Raw genomic sequence first — 18,621 nt, 5'->3', positions numbered from 1 at the left:
CAAAACCAGAACACGGGGGACATAGAAAGGAGTGGAATCTACCCATTAATTTCTTTTATGTACTTTTGTATCCAATGTTGTTCCCCACCTGGATCCAGAGGGAGAGGTGGGTAATTAATAATAATAATAATAATAATAATAATAATAATAATAATAATAATAATAATAATATATGCAAAGCAATCTTTTCCCCCGGACTCTTAAAACATGAATTGAACAAAGTGTTCACTTTTCCACCTTTAAGGGGTGTCATGCACTGTAACAGTGCGATCAGTATCTCTACCCCCTCCTTCTCCTAGCTTGCAACCTCTCCAATTTAATCCTCTGAGTAACACATTGGAAACCTTTAGCTCTTTGGTACTGGCAGTTTCAACGTGGACACTGCCAGCAATGGATGCTGCGCCAAGAAAACTCGACTCCTGGCACGAAAAGATTACACAGTCCTCTGGTGCCATCTGTGCTGTGAAGTTGCAGAGTGACATTGTGCACCCAGAGCACTAACATTTCAATCTGTAGCAAGTTAAGTGACTCCCATTTACATAAGTGCCTCGTGGATTTGCTACCGCTCTGTGTGACTTCATAAAATCTCAAGTTACCCAGCAAACAAAAAGCTCAAATAGAAAGTAATGACGACTAGGGGACTGTCTAAACACTTGGGAAGTCCCGGGGTGAGTGTGCAGTACTGTGGCTTTGATTACACAATGCAGCTGCAATTGTGTACCCACCCCAGGACTTCCTGCCAAAGCTGTGGAGAAAAAAAAGTCAGGGACTTGCCCCAACTTCTTTCTCTGGAGTGAGGAGACGACATGAAAGATGACGTCAAGACAGTCCCAAAGCCTCGCTCCAGAGTTGCAGTCGAGCTGTGGCCAGGCAGTGCCTTGTGGAAGGTCACCTGAGACTGCCCAGAACCCATGTGCTCCCTCCTCAGCATGAGGTTTATCCAACGCCACCCTGGAGGAGGGAAAGCACGGGTTTCCGAGGGACTCACTGCCAACTCGGCACCGTGAAGACACCCCTAGGATGGATAGAGGTGGGAGTGAGGCACTAAATCTGGCTAGATTTGATGAGAAAGTTTAGAGACAGTTTGTAAATCTCTGGGACAGGTGGCAAAAGGGGGGAGGTTGAATAGTAAAAAGGTGAAAAAGTCTTTTTAACCATGGGCAGTATCCTACGGTGTCGTTCCGCAAACTCCAATAGCGCTAGTGGAAAGGAAAGGAAATGAAACTCTCGTGCAAGCACTTGAGTCATTGCTGACTCCTAGAGGGACGCCTGCTTACGCTGACGTTTTCTTGGCAGACTTAGTAGCAGGGTGGTTTGCCATTGCCTTCCCCAGTCACAGTTACCTTTCCCCCAGCTAGCTGGGTACTCATTTTACCGACCTTGGAAGAATGGAAGGCTGAGTTGACCTGAGCCGGCTGCCTGAGAACCAGCTTCCGCTGGGATCGAACTCAGGCCGTGGGGAGAGTTTCAGCTGCAGTAAGTGCCGCTTACCACTCTGCACCACACAAGGCTCTAGTGCTAGTGGAGCTCGCCTGAATCTTTCTGTTGTACACAGGTTGCCCATTACACTTTCACAAATAGAGTTGTACAAGCAGTTTCACATGTGGAATGCACAACTGGTTGCACAACCAGTTGCATAAGCATAATGCACAACCAAGCTTACTCAAACATAACTTTAGTTTGATTTTTTTTTCTTTTGTTCATAGTTCAGAATCAAAGTGAAAACAGAGAACAACATACCAAGAAGCAAGATGTGCACTGGTGAAAATGCAGCTTAAATGTAATGTTGGACACATATCTGTACATATACATAGCGATATCTCTATAAGTATGAACACACACACACACACACACACACACACACACACACACACACACACCATATTGAAAAGAAAACTTTCTGAGAGCTTGTGGAATGGAGGGGGACAATTTCTACTCCAATAGCCCCCAGCACAATCTCAAAACTGCTCCGATTTGTGGGAGGGTGCATGGGAAGGGTGTGGAGGCAGGAGGGGGGGGGAAGTCCCACTACACAAGCAGAAGCCTGATTGTGCAACGTTGTATTTTGCCCATAGTGTAGCTTTGCATCTCTAAAATTGCTTTCTTACCTCATAGAACTGAAGGTTATCATTTATTTCTGGAAAACCCATGTACCGCTCAGTATATATAGAATCTGGGAGGTAGAAAGAGAGAGAAAGCAAAGCAATGCTGTAAAATGTTCACATTTTAAGAGTAGCTCTTACATTAATAAGAAAGTCTACATATTCTTCTTCTCAAAATTTATATTCTGATAAATTTTATATTGGAACACTCCCTAATATTGACTGATGTACATGCTCTTTTAAATTATCTACCTGCTTCCTGGAACTTAATGCATGGTCAGCACAAATGTATTCTCCGCATCCTTCCGACAGCTAAAATATTGATTATTTTATTGGAAGAATAAACGATCACCTCTTACAAAGCAATGGATTGAGGACCTTACAACACTTTCACTTTGAACAGTGAACATTTCCATCTGCAAATGGAAGCTTCTTTGGATATTTGATCTGCTTTTGTTGAAATTTATGTATAGTTCTTAGAAACCTGAGCATGTATATATGTATATGTACATATACAGTATATGCATATATTCCATACATACATTACATATGTATACATTGAAACTGATATATTCAGATCTATGTAGCAATATTTTTTCTTTCTTTTTTCCTTTTGTCAAAAAATTGTAATAATAAAAAACCCTTCTACTTACCAATGTAATGAACACTTTACCATACTAGGAAAAACAATTTTCCATTTTCCTACTAATAGGTAACCACATTTGTTTATTAATATTCATCAGGCGGTTGTCCATGGCAACAGCATTGTTAAGTATTCCTAAATACCTTATGCCAAAGTAATGTTATTAGTATTCTCTCAGTAACTGTAAAGAAAATGGTACTTTCATTGTGTGGTTGATGATGGCTGAATTACAATGATACTAAGAAAGGACATTATCAAAAAAGGGTTATTTCTTTTAGGGCACTTTAAATACAACTCAGTATCACTGCCACCTATCCCAGCATATTTTTAATTTATTTCATTTTGGGCAAGGTATTTTTTTTATAATGCTAAATCCCAAAACCATATCTCTGAAGTACAGGCAATCGCTATTAAAAATAAATAAATCCAAATACTCCACCCGCCCCCCAAATATATGAAGACCTGCTAATACCAGGGCAGGACTTTGGTCCATCCTAATAATGTACCATCTACTTCAGCTCCCAGAGTCTCTCTAAGGTGTCAGGTAAGTTCTCAGATAAGATGTTTTCCCCCACTGCATCTGGATGAGGATGATCACTTATATGCTGGAGCCTGTCTTGACAAGGGGTTTGCCCGGAGTGGATTCGGAGTGGCAGCTGCTATCCTGAAGCCATCTAGGGGCAACTCCCCTAAACTGTGCTTTAAAAAAGTCAGGCACTTACCTTGACTTTTTAAAAGTGGAGGCGGCCACAGCTGATGGCGTGCCCTGATTGGTCACCATCGGCTGGAGGAGGGCCGGTTCAGGCACTACGCATCCCTCTCTTCCTCCCCCTCTGGCTGCCCCATTGCTTCCCCCCTTTTTTTAAACTGTAGATGCGAACCTTCACATCTACAGCGTAAAGAAAAATGGGGTGGAGATACAGGGCAGCTGGAATGGGAGGAAGAAAGAGATGCATGGTGACCGAATGAGCTCTCCTCCCTCTGGCTGCCCTGTTCCTCTCCCCACCACAATTTTTTAAAAATAATCTGTAGTTGCAAAGATAATCAGAAAAGTGATTTAAAGGGCAAATTTTCCAATAACGGATTAAATATATGACCTCTCTCTTCAGAACTCACTATAAGCAAAACAAGTTAGTAGCAATGCTAATGAATTTAATGACATTCAGAAATGATCCCTCAACACTTTGGAACACATGGCACTTTTCAGGAATGCAAATGCAGACATTTGCATTATAGTAAAAATTTCAAATATTAAGTAATTTTGTGCCTTTTAAAGGTTAAGCAGATTATTTTCCTTTACACATCCAAGTTTTTCAATGGAAAATAAGATCCAGGGACACTGTGTAATACCTCACATGAGTTCATGGAGGCAGACCAAATGGCACTTAATGTGAGAGGAGTATGCACTCAACATAAAAATCTTTTGTATCTTAAACATGTATATAGCATTTGCAAGTATGATATTGTAGTGTTTTACATAATAACTCTCTGTCTTACTGAGAAGGAATCACATACCATAATATTGCCAGCGTGACACGGGGGCAACAGCTATTCCACACTTGAAGATACCACTTCCTGATCCAAGCACCATGGAGGACACGTAACCACCATATGACTAGGAGGAAAGACACCTTATTATTCTAAACAGACCAACAGTCCTCTGTGGCTGTTCTCACAGCATGCAAGGGTGGCGTGTGCATGTGTGTAAGAACTGTGCCTTGGGCTTCTCAGTTTTGCCTGTGCTTCAGTGTGTTTGGAGTGAAGGCCCACTCTGATGTTACCTTTGTGGTAAGAGAGTCACTGCAGCATAATTCAGTTCTTCATCATAAAGATGACACACTGGAAGCCTCTGATCATGTGGGAGGAGTCCATATGAGGATCCTTTCCCCCTATGTCCTTGTTGACCCAGTTTATGAGGGGGGCAACAATGGCATGGGGGAGAGAAGTCTGATCACTTTTTCCTACGTGGCCTCAGATATCTGCCATTACCATCATAGTAACTCCGTGCTACAGACTCTGGTACTATGAAAAAATAATGAGAAGGGGGCTCCTCAGTGGAGAGAGACAATGTTAGCCCTTCAGCCTTTGCTCTATTCAAAATATAGTCAAAATATATAACTTGCTGATCAGGCTTGCATCAAACTGAATGTTCTATATCCCCTTGAACACGCAGGTGTCAGTTTATTGATGCACTGGATTCTGAATGTTTATTTGATTTGATTAACAGCCTAACTTTCCACCAAGGAAATAACACTCAAGTTGGATAACAATAATGTAATGTAAAAAGTTAGTTCACACAATCATTAAAAAAAATACATTAAAAACCATGAAAAAACACAGTAATAAAAGAATAAGAACAGCACCCAACCCAACAGACCAGCTTACATACCAAAGACTTGCTTGAATAAAAATGTCTTCGCCTGCTGACAAAAGGACAACAAAAAGGGAGCCAACCTAGCCTGCTTCAGCAGAGAGTTTCAAAGCCTGGGAGCAGCCACTGAGAAGGCTCTCTCTCAGGTCTTAGCTAGACCTACCTTTTGTTCCGGGAGAGAGGAGGGGAGATCTCGCCCTCGTTTACACGTAAGGTGCGACGACCTCAGGAAGAGAGGCATCACGCCTGCCATTTTAAAACATTTCTTAAAGGAGACGGAGTACACAAATGCTTGTGTGCAAAGGTAAGGTTTTTTTTTTAAAAAATTACCTACTTTCCCTGCTCCCCCCCACCCTACCCCCGACGGGCCCAAAGGATAGGGCTGTATCCCTCCCTGATCCCTGGATCCCCTGTGCGTCATGTGGATGCACAGGGACGATCCCAGGGTTCGCCCCGGGATAAAGTCCCGTCTAGCTAAGGCCTCAGACACAAGTCAGCCATACCAAGAAGAGCCCCTCCCCCAAAGATTTTAAAATCTGAACAGGCTCATACGGGGTAAGGCAGCTTTTCAGGTAGCCTGGTCCCAAGCCACATGGGGCTTTATAGGTCATAACCAACACTTTTCAATTTTGCCCAGAAACAGGCCTGTAAAGCTGTTGTAACAGTCACATTTTCCCTGTAATTGGTCCCGGTCAATCGTTAGTCTGCAGCATTCTGGGCCAGCTAAGGTTTCTTAATAGTTTTCAAAAGCAGCCCAATGTAGAGTGCATTACAGTAGTCAAAATGGGATATAATTAGGGCATTCATGACCATGGCCAGGTGAGACATCCCTAGGTAGGGGCACAATAGCCTCCGCCTTAATGGCACGATATAATTGATAATGCTAAGGGGAATGAATTCTTAATCCCCACCCCTATCCTGCCACATTGTTTCTCAATTTTTCTTATAGGCACCCTCCTGAAAGGAAGTAATACCTGCCAACCAACTCTTCCCTACTCCTCACCAGTTCCAGGATGTAACAAGCAATACGTTTAAATTAAAAACAAACAGGTGCAGAACAGAGGGCACATACAGAAACACTTTCATGGGAGAGTCACCACAGTATGATTGGACAGGGATTGGGAACTGGGAAAGGATAAAAAGGAGAACAATAATATAGTCTGTGATCTTAAAGCACATCATGAAGCACAACAGCATTTGCAAGTTCAGTTGAAAGAAATGAGAGTTACTTTCAAGTAAATGCTTATCGGAGTGGCATGTCAGCAAAGCTTCCACAGACAGCTTTCTATTTCCCAAAATACAGGTGGTCTACTAACAATGCCATCCTATGCATGTCTACACGGAAACAAGCCCCACTGAGTTCAGTGAGACTTACTGTTCAGGTAGCTCTGTATACGATTCCTGCCTGCATGTAATGTTTTTCTTACGATAGCACATCCCTTTAAACATTTAACTTTGTCATTTCCAAAAGAACTAACGTTAGTACTTACCCAGCCCCAAATAGCTATTCTGTTCTTATCAACAAAGCTCATCTCAGAAAACTGTCTAAGTAAAAGAAAAAAGAAAGAAAATACTCAAAGTGCACACACTCAAAAGAAAGCGTACTTTATTGTTGCCCTTCAAACGCCCCCAAGTATTTTTTAATTTTCCCTCCTAGCTATGCTCTCTAGAGGGCAGGCAGGATAAAATGGTAATAAATAAATTTAAATCTTTGGCATGTATTTCCATGGAACATGTATTTTTCTACCCATCTTTATTTTCCATGACTCATTTGCTAAAGAGGAAATAAATATTTTCATCTGTCCCATTAAAATACTAGCATCCAGGTGGGATGAGGGCTATCAAGATATTTAAACATGTGCTTACTTAGCGGCCAAGATTTGATCTTCAACCTCATAGGTTCCCAGTCTTCGATATATCGCATGCAAAATTTTGTCTCCTTGATAGCCACTTCCTCTACCATCAATGCTGGCCACAATAATCTGTTCCGTGCTTGCAAGGTATGTAGCCCAATTGATCCGGAAAACAGCATCTGCTTTCTGACTACAGGGTCCTCCATATCTGTGGAGAGAGTCTAAGGTTATTTTGTGCATGCTAATTTATATTTGCTTCTCATATTTCACAAATTTCTGAACAAGCAAATACAAATTGAACTGAACAATTCAAAAAGAAAAAAAGAAACACTGTTAACTTTGTCATTTTCATTCACTTTCAACTGATGGCATTATACAGGTGTGAAGAAATTTCAATTTTCTTATTATTCTTGTGGCTTTAATAAGTATTTAATACAGGGGCTTTATTGAGTTTTTATTCCATTCCAGATGGTTCAGACTAGAAATCCAATGAAAGCAATAGAGGAAGAGTAATTAGGGAGCAGTAATATTAACAGCTTTTAATTTTTAAAAAAACGTATTTAACACAGAAAACTCCAAGGTCAGCTATCATTTGCAACAGTGATGAGGAATGTGTAGCCTTCTAGATGTTGCAACTGGCTATGTTGACTATGACTGACAAGAGATTCTGTCCAACAACATTTGGAGGGCTACACATTCCCCACCACTAATTTTTAAAAAGAAGACTAGCACCATGTGAAAGAGTAATTATGAAATGACATGGAGACCGAACAATTCAACATTTCTGTGCTATTACCTAATTATGAACTCTGTGGTTCAGAGTTTTAGCATAGCCAGCATTTACCTCTCTCTAAGAAATCACTGTGTTGAGAAACATTATGTTTGTTTTACAAGATATTTGGTAATTTGAGCAAGTACAATAACATAGTGTTTGACTATTATTTAAAATGTAATAATTCATTCTTGCTCTATTATGTGTAAAACAGTCCTGTTTTTATTCTTCAGTTTGAAAAAAACCCCAAAAGATGTATTCTGCCAGTTTTATTTACATTTTTAATAATGTGAACTGTGGGAAACTCAACAAATTATTATTTTTTCTAATTCCCTGGGAGATCTAGTTTTCCAACAACATAAAATCTACCTCCTATTCCAATTGGCTCAAATCTCAAGCAGGCCTGGTGTCGGCACCTGATATATCGGATGACCTTTAGAAGCAATATGTTTTGCTGTATCCCATGGTGCTTGCTAGGTGAATTGTAACAATTTCCAGAGGAGTAGCCATGTTAGTATTGCAACAAAAACACCTTAAACTAACACACTTATTATAAAAGCTTATGTCATAATAAATATATTAGTCCTTAAGGTGCCACAATACTCTTTTTTGATATCTTGGAATAAAACTTGTGAAACCGAATGGAAATTTAGATATCAGATGCTTTATACAAAAATTAAAATAGAATTTGTGTTTATCAATCAGAACCATTTGAAATAATCATCTGCCATTAGGTTCCTCATTTCCCTAAACTATCTCCATTCAGGCTCATCACCGTAATTTATTTATTTATTACATTTTTGTACCGCCCAATAGCTGAAGCTCTCTGGGCGGTTCACAAAAATTAAAACCATGAAAAGCATAATAAAACAACCAACAGTCTAAAAACACAAATACAAAATACAATATAAAAAAGCACAACCAGGATAAAACCACACAGCAGAAATTGATATAGATTAAAGTACGGAATTAAAACAGCAAAGTCTAAATTTAAGTTAGATGTTAAAATACTGAGAAAATAAAAAGGTCTTCAGCTGGTGACGGAAGGAGTACAGTGTAGGCACCAGGCGAACCTCTCTGGGGAGCTCGTTCCACAGCCGGGGTGCCACAGCAGAGAAAGCCCTCCTCCTAGTAAGATGAGCTTATAACTTTAAGTATTGGTACCTGACTTTGTTTGTTTTTCTGTTTCCCTCTCTGTCATGTGTATTACATTTTAAGCCTGTCCCTGTGTTATTTACTATTTGTACAACACCTAAGGTTTAATATTATGCGTGTTGAGACAGAAAAAAGGGTTTCAACAAAATTTTATAAGAAAATAAGATGAAATGAACCATCAAGACTATAGAGCACTTACAATATGCAATACATTACGCATTTAAAAATACAGTAAAAAAGTGCTTCACAAGTGCTTTACTGCACTTTTTTACTGTATTTTTAAATGCGTAATGTATTGCATATTGTAAGTGCTCTATAGTCTTGATGGTTCATTTCATCTTATTTTCTTATAAAATTTTGTTGAAATCCATCACCTTAACCACTTTGGTTTTCTAGTTTACTGTTTATGGTTAAGGCCCACACCTGTTTTTTGTGAAAGAGACAGAAAAAAAGCCCTACAACTCCCAGCAATCCCCAGCTAACCACGCTGGCTTGGGAATGCTGAGAGTTGTAGAATTTCTCCCCTCTCCGCATGCATAGGGTTGTGCCCTAAGAAATTTAGGTATAACAAATAAATAATTAAGGATAACATGACTAAGGACTTTGACTTACACATCGATGAGCAGGGGATACTTCTTTGATTTATCAAAATGAGGAGGTAAGATCATCTGATACCAGAATGCTGAAACCAACAATGGAAACGTATTACTGATGCAAACAAATAGCTAGTACATGCACTCCTATGAGGAGTAACTGCTTGGACTCAACCACAATTTCATCTTGAAGCAAAACAAAAAACAAAAAAACTGTTAAGGTCGTACATATAAGAATGCACACCCCAAATCTGCTTGTATTTAAACCCCTCAGATTTAACAGACTGTGTATCTGAGGACCAATCTACACAAGGATTCCCTCCCCACCCCATTACTACAATGTCTGGTTCACCTGCACATCACCTGATGCAGTTACCACTCTGTAGTCCTCCCACACTTTCTGGCTCCCATTTTATGACGGCTGTTTTTGGCTATTGCAGTGCACTAATGATTTTACTGTGGACAAGTAGTGCATGATATTCTTACTGGTACTGATTGGAGTGGTTTCAGCATGCAGGATTGCCTTGGCAACCTTTCTTTCCTGCCTTCACATTTTACTTCAGGTGGGGGAGATTGCTCTATGTTAGATGACCTTGAGTATGTATTCTTGCATGATCATAAAAAGAACTTTGCTGGATGAAATCTGGGAGGTGCAATAGTTCAGTGTGCACCTGCTTTGCAGTACAATACACGGAATCTCCAGGTAGGGCTGGGAAAAGATGCCTGTCTGAAATCCTAGCGAGCTGCTGCCAGTCAGTGTCAGCAATAGTGGACTAGATGGACCCATGTCCTGACTCAGTATAAGGCAGTATCCTATATTCCTACCTTAGTTCATTCACATAGATGTCCCATATGGTTTCTGGCCTGACCTATCCCAATTGCTGCAGCTCTCTTCATTCTTCTTACTGCCTGGGCATCACAACAACATCCCATCCACCTAGGTTACAATCCTTTGCACTTTTACCTGGAAGCAATCCCAATTGAACACAGTGGGACTTCCTCCTGAGTAAACATGCATAGGATTGTGCTGTTAGTGTAGTATTGTTTACAAGGGTCCCACCAACTGGCAAGTGCTATTTGGTGCACCAAAATGGCCAGTGAATTACTGGTTGACCACAGACTATCATCAATCTACCCTGAGCCTGAATTATTCATTGATCTATACACAAATTTCTCTTCTAATGCATTTGGCATTAGGCTGAAACACAGGGCAGCCTGACCAATTTCAAACTTTATTTTCTTGCCATCAGACATAACTACAGTGCTGCCTACTGCATTAATTCAGGTCATTAACGCTTCAGGCAGGGAAACGGTTTGCAAAAGGTGAATAAAAGGAATTAAAAGGTGAGCTATGAGTGGGTGTTGCAGAAAGATGTCATGTGCAGACTGTCAGAATACTTGTATGATGACAGGTGTTGTTCAATAAGAAGTAACAAGGAAAACTATGACTGGGCATGTAAGATGAGAATGAGCCCCAAGATATGCTTAGTTAACAGAATGCCTGGGTGGCCATTTCAAATTTTAATGCAGGTTGTGGGAATATTCTCAGCCTAGATGTAATCAAGATGAAATTGAAAATTGTATGTTTTAAGATAATTTGAGATGGCTACATTTTTATATACCTTGTAATATCGTATTTCTTCGATTCTAAGACGCCATCGATTGTAAGACGCACACTAATTTCAGTACCACCAACTGAAAAAAAGCTTTGATTCTAAGAAATAATAAATGTACCCACGATTCTAAGACGCACCCCGTTTTTAGAGATGTTTATATGGGAAAAAAGGTGCATCTTAGAATCGAAGAAATGCGGTAATTATTGCAATACAATACAAACAGCCCCTCTTCCACACCCTTTTTTTTATGTAAAGCAAGTGAAACAAACATAGTCATTTGGAATGTGGAACAGTAATTAGGTGCTCCTGAGAAGTAATGAAACATGGGCCATTTCTATACCTCCCTTTTTTCCAGGGATCATCCCTGTGCATGCAAATAACACGCAGGGGATCTCGGGAGCAGGCAAGGACAGTCCCTTCATTTTCCTGGGATAATCCATAGTTTGAAACATGAGGGAAAGAAGCATCCCCTCTCTGAACAGGAGCCCTGCTTTGCGGATAACCATAGTGTTAGTACTGAGAGGTTGTTGTAAGTAGAAAATATGCTAAGTTTAAATGTGCAGCCCTGTCCAGTGAAACAAAGGAATTTGTCTTACCCATTACCTCCTATCCTGGAGAAGCAGAGCAGAAGGAGAAAGAAGGATTAGATAAAGATGAGCATGTAAGTGATAAGTAAGAGGCCATCTCCCTGCCCTAAGATTACATTTTTTTCACCTAGTAAAAATAGTACTTCCAAAAGAGGAAAAACTATAAAGGAACATACAGGATGCTGTATGTGCATATGAGAGCAATGGAGAGCAGAAAAGGAATTTTTTAGAATACATCACACTCGTCTCCCTTCAGAAATTTGCTGGACAATGAGTTTGAGTGTTGAATTCTATACACCTTTTCTGCAGATTCAATGGGACACTCCCACATAGTAAGTGTATACAGCATTCCAAGCTCGACCCAGAAACAATCTGACAGAATTGGCTGGAGCAACTTCTACTCAACAATAGTCAAGGTTCACAAATAGTTACATAATAATGTAGCAGCTGAGTAAGGGGAAGGGAAGGATAGAATATCTGCTACTTACTTGCTTTAATCCCCTTGTGTTAAACCCCTCTAGTTTACCCACTACTCCTTGGTCATCCACTATGTTACCACTAAAAATTAGGATGGCCATTTAGGGATCACCAAAAGACACAGATTTGCATATGCTAATTTATATTTAGAGTTGCATAACTTTGAAGGTGATAACTTAAAGGGTTTATCTTTAAAAGACATAGGCCTTAGCTAGACCTAAGGTTATCCCGGGATTGTCCCGGGGTCATCCCTGTTCATGTAAATGACACACAGGGGATCCCAGGAGCAGGCAGGGATGACCCCAGGACAATCCCGGGATAAACCTTAGGTCTAGTTAAGGCCATAGTCAGATCAAACTATCTACACACCATGAGAAGGGCCATAGTTCATGGTAACCCCATTGCTGAGTAAACTGTCTAGAAGTTCAGACAAATTCTGTTAAGTTTCTGTTGGAAGATAAGTCCTTAAAAGTAACTTTGGCTGTTGCTAAATTTCTTACAGTGGCAGCCAGGATTAGAGCTGTGTATTAGACGAAAGTTGACAATAGCTCTAACTGTCTGATGTTTCATGTTTGATTCTTGTTTTTTCATGGATCTATGGATTGCAATAAAGATGTATGGTATGGTAGTTCATGGTAGAGTGCATGCTTTGCATGCATAAAATCCCAGATCTCTGGCATCTCCAGGGCTGGAAAAAAAAATATTCCTGAAACTCTGGAGAGTTGCTGCCAGTCAGTGTCAACAATACTGGGATACATGGACCAGTGGTCTGACTTCATAAAAGGCAGTTTCCTATGTTCCAATATTCCTATTAATCGGGCAAATGGTAAACTGCATCCCAGTAGCAGCAGCAGCAAGAACAACAATATATCCCAAAACTACCAAAAGGACCTTGATCTTTCAAGAATAGTGTCAGTTTCATACAAAAGTTGGTTGAGGATTGTAGTGTAAACTGTGGTTTGCATCCCTGTTCAAGCCTGGGCACAGCTGTCGTGTCATCTGAAACTGGGTGGCATGGGTAGTTAGATGGGGGAACCCTCCAATCACCCATGGTCAGTTGTAGAGTTATTGGATTACAGTGTCAGCTCTTCTGGCCTTGCTAGGCTGGAAACTAGCAAGAATCTGCATGGTGATGACCAGCAAAATTCTCATGTGGTCTGCTGAATCAGCATACCTGATATCCTGAAAAAGCCAACTGGAAGCAAGCTAATATAGGAATCTGTGGCTACACATAGCAAATAATGCTTTCAACTATCCACACTTGGCAACCTGCTCAGCGTCATTCTATGACCACTCAAATTGCCAAGGATCATAACACCTGCATGCTGCAAGACACATGAGGAATTCCCCCTTCTCTTAGGAAACAGTGTTGAGCATTAAAGGAGAGAAAGTCCTTTTCAGTCAAAGTAAAGGATTGCATACATTCAAAAATTAGGAATTCACAAGGATGTATATTTGTTTCATGTTTGTTTCACGTTGTTAAAACCTTTTGTTTGGAAACTTACTCTCTCCATGCAGTGAAATGTTTTCTAGCGTTTTGAAGGGCATCTGGATATCCTTCAGCAAATTATCAAGATCCTTATTGGTTTCCAGGGTCCGAACAGCTACAAAATCAGAAAATGAAAACAGATACATATGGCTGTTGAGGTTACTTGCAATTAGAGAATCCTCTCTAAAGTGCAGGTCAAACACAAGGAACTGATTCTCATGTAATGACAACTCAGAGTATGGTGGTGTATGGATTGAGTATGGGTTGTCATTGAATCATGGGTTGTTGCTATGTGTGAACCCTGCACTATGCTTTAACTGTGGATTGTTAACCATGAAAAACCCAGAGTTTACAACCCAACAACAAACCATGGGTTCTCCTTCTGGGTTATGTGGCTAACAACCTATAGTTAAACTATAGTGTAGGGTTCACACATAACAATAACTCATAATTCAACAAACCACAATTCAATGACAAACCATACTCAACACATAATCTGGGTTATTGTTACATGCAAACCAGGCTTGTTCTACTAGTGTGAGAGTACAGTAGAATGAGAGTACTAAGATATCAACTCAACACAGGCAGAATAGATATATCAGGCAAGTATTAATTCAATACAGTAGTACTTGCATTAATTATGGTATTCTGTCCTAATTGCAAAATAAAGTGAAAAAGGGGAGTAGGACAAAGGATATCCGATACTTGATCTCATTCACAGGCACCTACAGTGGTGTGGAAAATGCTTTCTAATCACATGCATATTTCCCACTCAAACGTCACCCACCTGAGAGAGAAAGAAAGCAGCTATCAGGTAGAAAAGACACACATGAGGTCAAGAGAACTGGGATGTTTAAAAATGGTTGTGATCCCAAATGCATCCATAGAACTTACTTCTCTTACATTGTCACTTCCTTATTATAGATTTACTTTAAGATAAATCACGTTTAAAGTCAGATTCTACAACTCTCTCACACTAGTTCATATGTCATGGTGGGTTGTTATCATGGGGTGGTTGTAGGATGGCTTAGTATGATGTACAAACCTGGAGTGTTTTTTCTGTCATGTGTTATTCATTTTTAGCTTTAGTTTTTTTTTGGGGGGGGGAAAGCCACCTTGATAATCCATTTAGGGTGGCTTTTTTCAGGGTGTTTTTTGTGATGTCTGAACCCGGCAGGGTGATTTTATTATGGCTTGTCAGGAATGAGTAGAAAGCTGGCTGACAAAAGTAGCAAAAACTCTTGCTGCTCCTCGCAATCTTGCTAGTCCCACCAACATTCTGCTTTGTTACTTCTTAGTGCCCTCCGCCTCAGGATGGATTTTTAATTCATTCCTTTTTTTATATATATAGAAATCTTTCATTCACTCTGCCATAATATTTGCCCAAAGTCTTGCACACTTGCACTAGACTCTGAACAAAAAAACCATTAAAAATATGAATATGTCCTTGAGCATAAGCATTCAGAAAATTATTTCCTTTTGTTATGTGATGTGAGGCGGGGTGGGGTGGGGGTGGGCCTTACTCAGGAAGCACCAAAGTGAGGATGAAACTGAGAAGGACTGACAAGAAGGGGTCACACTCCCCTAAAATTGCAAATGCATTTCCATATTCATAAGGGCTCAGAAACTTTTCTAAAGCTGCAATCATATGCATGCTTACTTAGAAGTGGACCTCATTGAATTCTGTGGGACTAATTTCTGAATACACATGCATAGGGTCATGCTGCAAGAGTATTAGGATTGATGAGAAGGAGGAAAGGGGGCATAGATTACAAGTAAACAGAGGGAGGAAGGGCAAAGGACAAGAAAAAGGAGTGATGGGGGCGGGGCGGAACCAATCTAAACATCTTACTGCAATCACATCTTACATCTTTCTTACTGATAGAAATGTTTCCAACAAGCATTCAGGATTTAAGTAGCATGCCACAAATATGAGCCCAATTTGGCAATAGCCCCAGCTTGTCAGATTTACTTCACACATAAGGACAGAGTAAATAATATAGATCATGTACTTCTAAAGAGACCAAGCCCCTGATAGCAACTGGCAAAGGGGGTATAGACCTGAGAAGAGACTGTGAGGAAAATCCCTTTTCATCACCCATGCATAGAAGAGTTCCTCACATGACCTGCACTAAAAAGGGGTGCATCACTCTTCCTATTTGCTTAACAGGATTATGATAGAACCTATCCCATGATGTCTAAATTACTTTACATATAGGCAATTCAAAACAAAGTTATTAATTATTTCAAATCATATTGCTCAATTAGATTTACATCTCTAAGGTTGCAATCCTAACCACAGTTACTTGAGAATATATTCTATTCAACTCCATGGGACTTACTTCTAAGTAAACAAGCATGGGATTAGACTGTTGAAATGCAATCCTACGCATGCTTATTCATAAATTAGACCCGTTATGTTCAAAGGAGCTTACTCCAAGGTAAGTATGCATAGGATTACAGACTGACTCATTCTAAGGACAGAAACTTTAGATATCTAAATGGTAAACATTCATTGAATCACTATGTATTTTCAGATTTCTAAAACAAGAAAATAAAGTAAAAGTACCTTCATCTGTACTGCTATTGTGCAAGGTAAAATAAGGCAGGCCAGGTCCTGTTATTAACAGAGTATAAAAAGTACAAGTGATTTACTTTATTTTTAATTAAGGCATACAGGAAAAATAAACACCTTGACAGTTTCACCCAGCTTTAGCTGAACCCATTTGCCAGGAACTCAGGCAAGAGCCAGTCTGGAGAATAAGATATGGGTTGAAGGGAAACCTTGGTAGTACCCAATATTAGTCCTGTGTGGATTTTGTTAAATCCATTTTGTCTGTGTTTCATGGATTGTCTGGCATCTTGTTTTGCATCGTCCGCTCAATGATGGAACCGGATTTCAAAAAAATTTTTTTAGGGATGTACGGTGATTTTATTTCACTTGTACAAGCATGCATTAGTGCTAAAGTAAGTGTACAATTAGCACAAGTGCAAATACACACAAACCCACTCCCTCAAATGTCAAAAAAAATAGAGCCTCAAGTCTGCGGAATCCACATGACTTTGGAGGTGGGATTCATAGAAATCTGAACTCATTTGAATCTGTTGCAGATTTCTCCAACATCCCTAATCCTATGAAGAGTAGGCCCATTGAAATGAATGAGGCTTAGGTTTGCCACGACTCAGTTAAATCTCATTCTTTTCAATGGGTCTAATCTATTCAGGACTACCATTGGATAGTACCCTTGTCTTGAGGCTTTATCCAGGATTCACTGCCTAATGTTTCAAGGCTACCATTTCCCCTCTACCCTTTTCTCACATGGATGCCCCGCTGTCTGATCTTCTATTCATTCTAGGCAGTAGAAGTAGCAATAGCCCTTTCCTGAATAGCACCTCTTATGGCTCACAAGTTTTTACACTACAAGCTTTATCATACCAGCGTTATACTGTGCAATCACTGTGAATTGCGTGCAAAGGACTCCGAAGTTTTCCAGCTTATAATCTGCTTTTATTGTGAAGTGCTCCCATGCATCCTGCTTTAATTGTGCTTCAAAGGCAAAAGCCTCACCATATTTTGCTACTAGTTTTCGAGCGTATCATTTGTTGTTTTCCGAGCAGCCACTGGGGCACAGGAGCAGGATTTGAAGAAAAATTAAACAAATGCTTACATCTGCATAAGCTTTAAAGATAAAGACATCAAAATTGGCACAGTAATAGATATTAAGGAGAGCTTTAAGCATACCAAATTTGAATCGGATTGGGTCATCCATTGATTTTTTATGATTTTATTACATTTCCTCCCTTAAACCCATTTCCTGGTATGCAAAGATCTAGCGGCCCGGTAGCAACAACAACAACAACAGCGACAGCTTAGCGCTGTGGGGGATAATTCGAGGGAAACAGGGATGTGGGATGAAGCTCTACAAATAGAAAGCTTTAAAAGATGTCCTGGGTGCACACATTTCTACATTCAATCTAGCAATTGTATCAATATAGGGTGACCATATGAAAAGGAGGACAGTTGCATAGAAAAGGGAATTTCAGCAGGTGTCATTTGTATATTTGGAGAACCTGGTGAAATTCCCTCTTCATGTTGCTAACTAAATAATGGGCAAACACTGCAGCTTACACAAGTTACAGCAAGTGTCTGCACGTGCCAGGTGCCCTTTGCCTAATTATTCACCTGGGCATGTCTTATCATGCTGTCTGAACTCTCAAATAACTCATGGTTCCTGGGTTCCAATGACATGACAATGGAATGTGGCATGTGGAAGCACGCACCACAGTGATTGTGTGAACTGGCCTGTTATGTAGTTAATATAGCATTTAGTAACATGCCCAAATGTCAAATGAAGTTAACAGTGATTATGCTTTTGTCGGTCACAGCTATGACCCAGAGAGCCCCTTTAAGCACATGGAAAGCTTTGGGCACATGAGCAAGGGGCTGCAAACAGCATCTCCTCTTCCTCTACAAGAACCTGTGTCAGGACTTGATCATCTGAGGCTGAGACCTAATAACCCATTCATGATTTGTAGGCTATGCAGCCCTCTTCAGCCATAAAAGGAATTAGGGATATGCAACAGCATTTTATGCATGGTTGTAAGCCACCTTGGGAGGGCTTCTGCCCTTCTGCCCTTTAAATTAAATTAATTAAAATTAAGCAGAATCCTCTGTGACTGGCAAGCAGATTGCGTGAACTGGCCCATTATTTAGTCTCCGGATTGGATAAGCCTAATATATTATTAGAGCCCTAAATATCATCACATTTCTACCAGATAGGATTGTCTATACTCACCAAAGCAATTCAGTTTATAGTATCTTGCATCTGTGCTGAAGGCTACTGAATAATACATACACCCTTTCTTGTCTAGATTACAGCTAATGCATGTTTTTTTCCAGCCAGGTTTCAATTCCACTCTGCATAAATGATAAAAAGAGAAAGGGAAAATAATATTTAATAGA

At 40.1% G+C, this 18,621-nt stretch overlaps 1 protein-coding gene across 1 annotated transcript in view; it reads right to left on the bottom strand.

Annotated features, from left to right (window-relative positions):
* Window positions 1–18,621, bottom strand: part of DPP4 (dipeptidyl peptidase 4) — a 66,006-nt gene that overhangs the window by 11,491 nt on the left and 35,894 nt on the right. The window contains exons 16-23 of the mRNA XM_063116478.1: window positions 18,455–18,576; window positions 16,228–16,275; window positions 13,675–13,773; window positions 9,509–9,578; window positions 6,983–7,177; window positions 6,607–6,661; window positions 4,261–4,360; window positions 2,109–2,173 (exon numbers count right to left, since the gene is read on the bottom strand). Of these exons, the coding sequence (XP_062972548.1) occupies window positions 2,109–2,173; window positions 4,261–4,360; window positions 6,607–6,661; window positions 6,983–7,177; window positions 9,509–9,578; window positions 13,675–13,773; window positions 16,228–16,275; window positions 18,455–18,576 (754 nt within the window). The remainder of the gene's footprint in view (window positions 1–2,108; window positions 2,174–4,260; window positions 4,361–6,606; window positions 6,662–6,982; window positions 7,178–9,508; window positions 9,579–13,674; window positions 13,774–16,227; window positions 16,276–18,454; window positions 18,577–18,621) is intronic.

This window comes from Elgaria multicarinata, chromosome 2 (assembly GCF_023053635.1).
Source record: "Elgaria multicarinata webbii isolate HBS135686 ecotype San Diego chromosome 2, rElgMul1.1.pri, whole genome shotgun sequence".
NCBI classification, from domain to species: Eukaryota; Metazoa; Chordata; class Lepidosauria; order Squamata; family Anguidae; genus Elgaria; species Elgaria multicarinata.
This window is presented reverse-complemented; position numbering and strand designations above follow the sequence as displayed.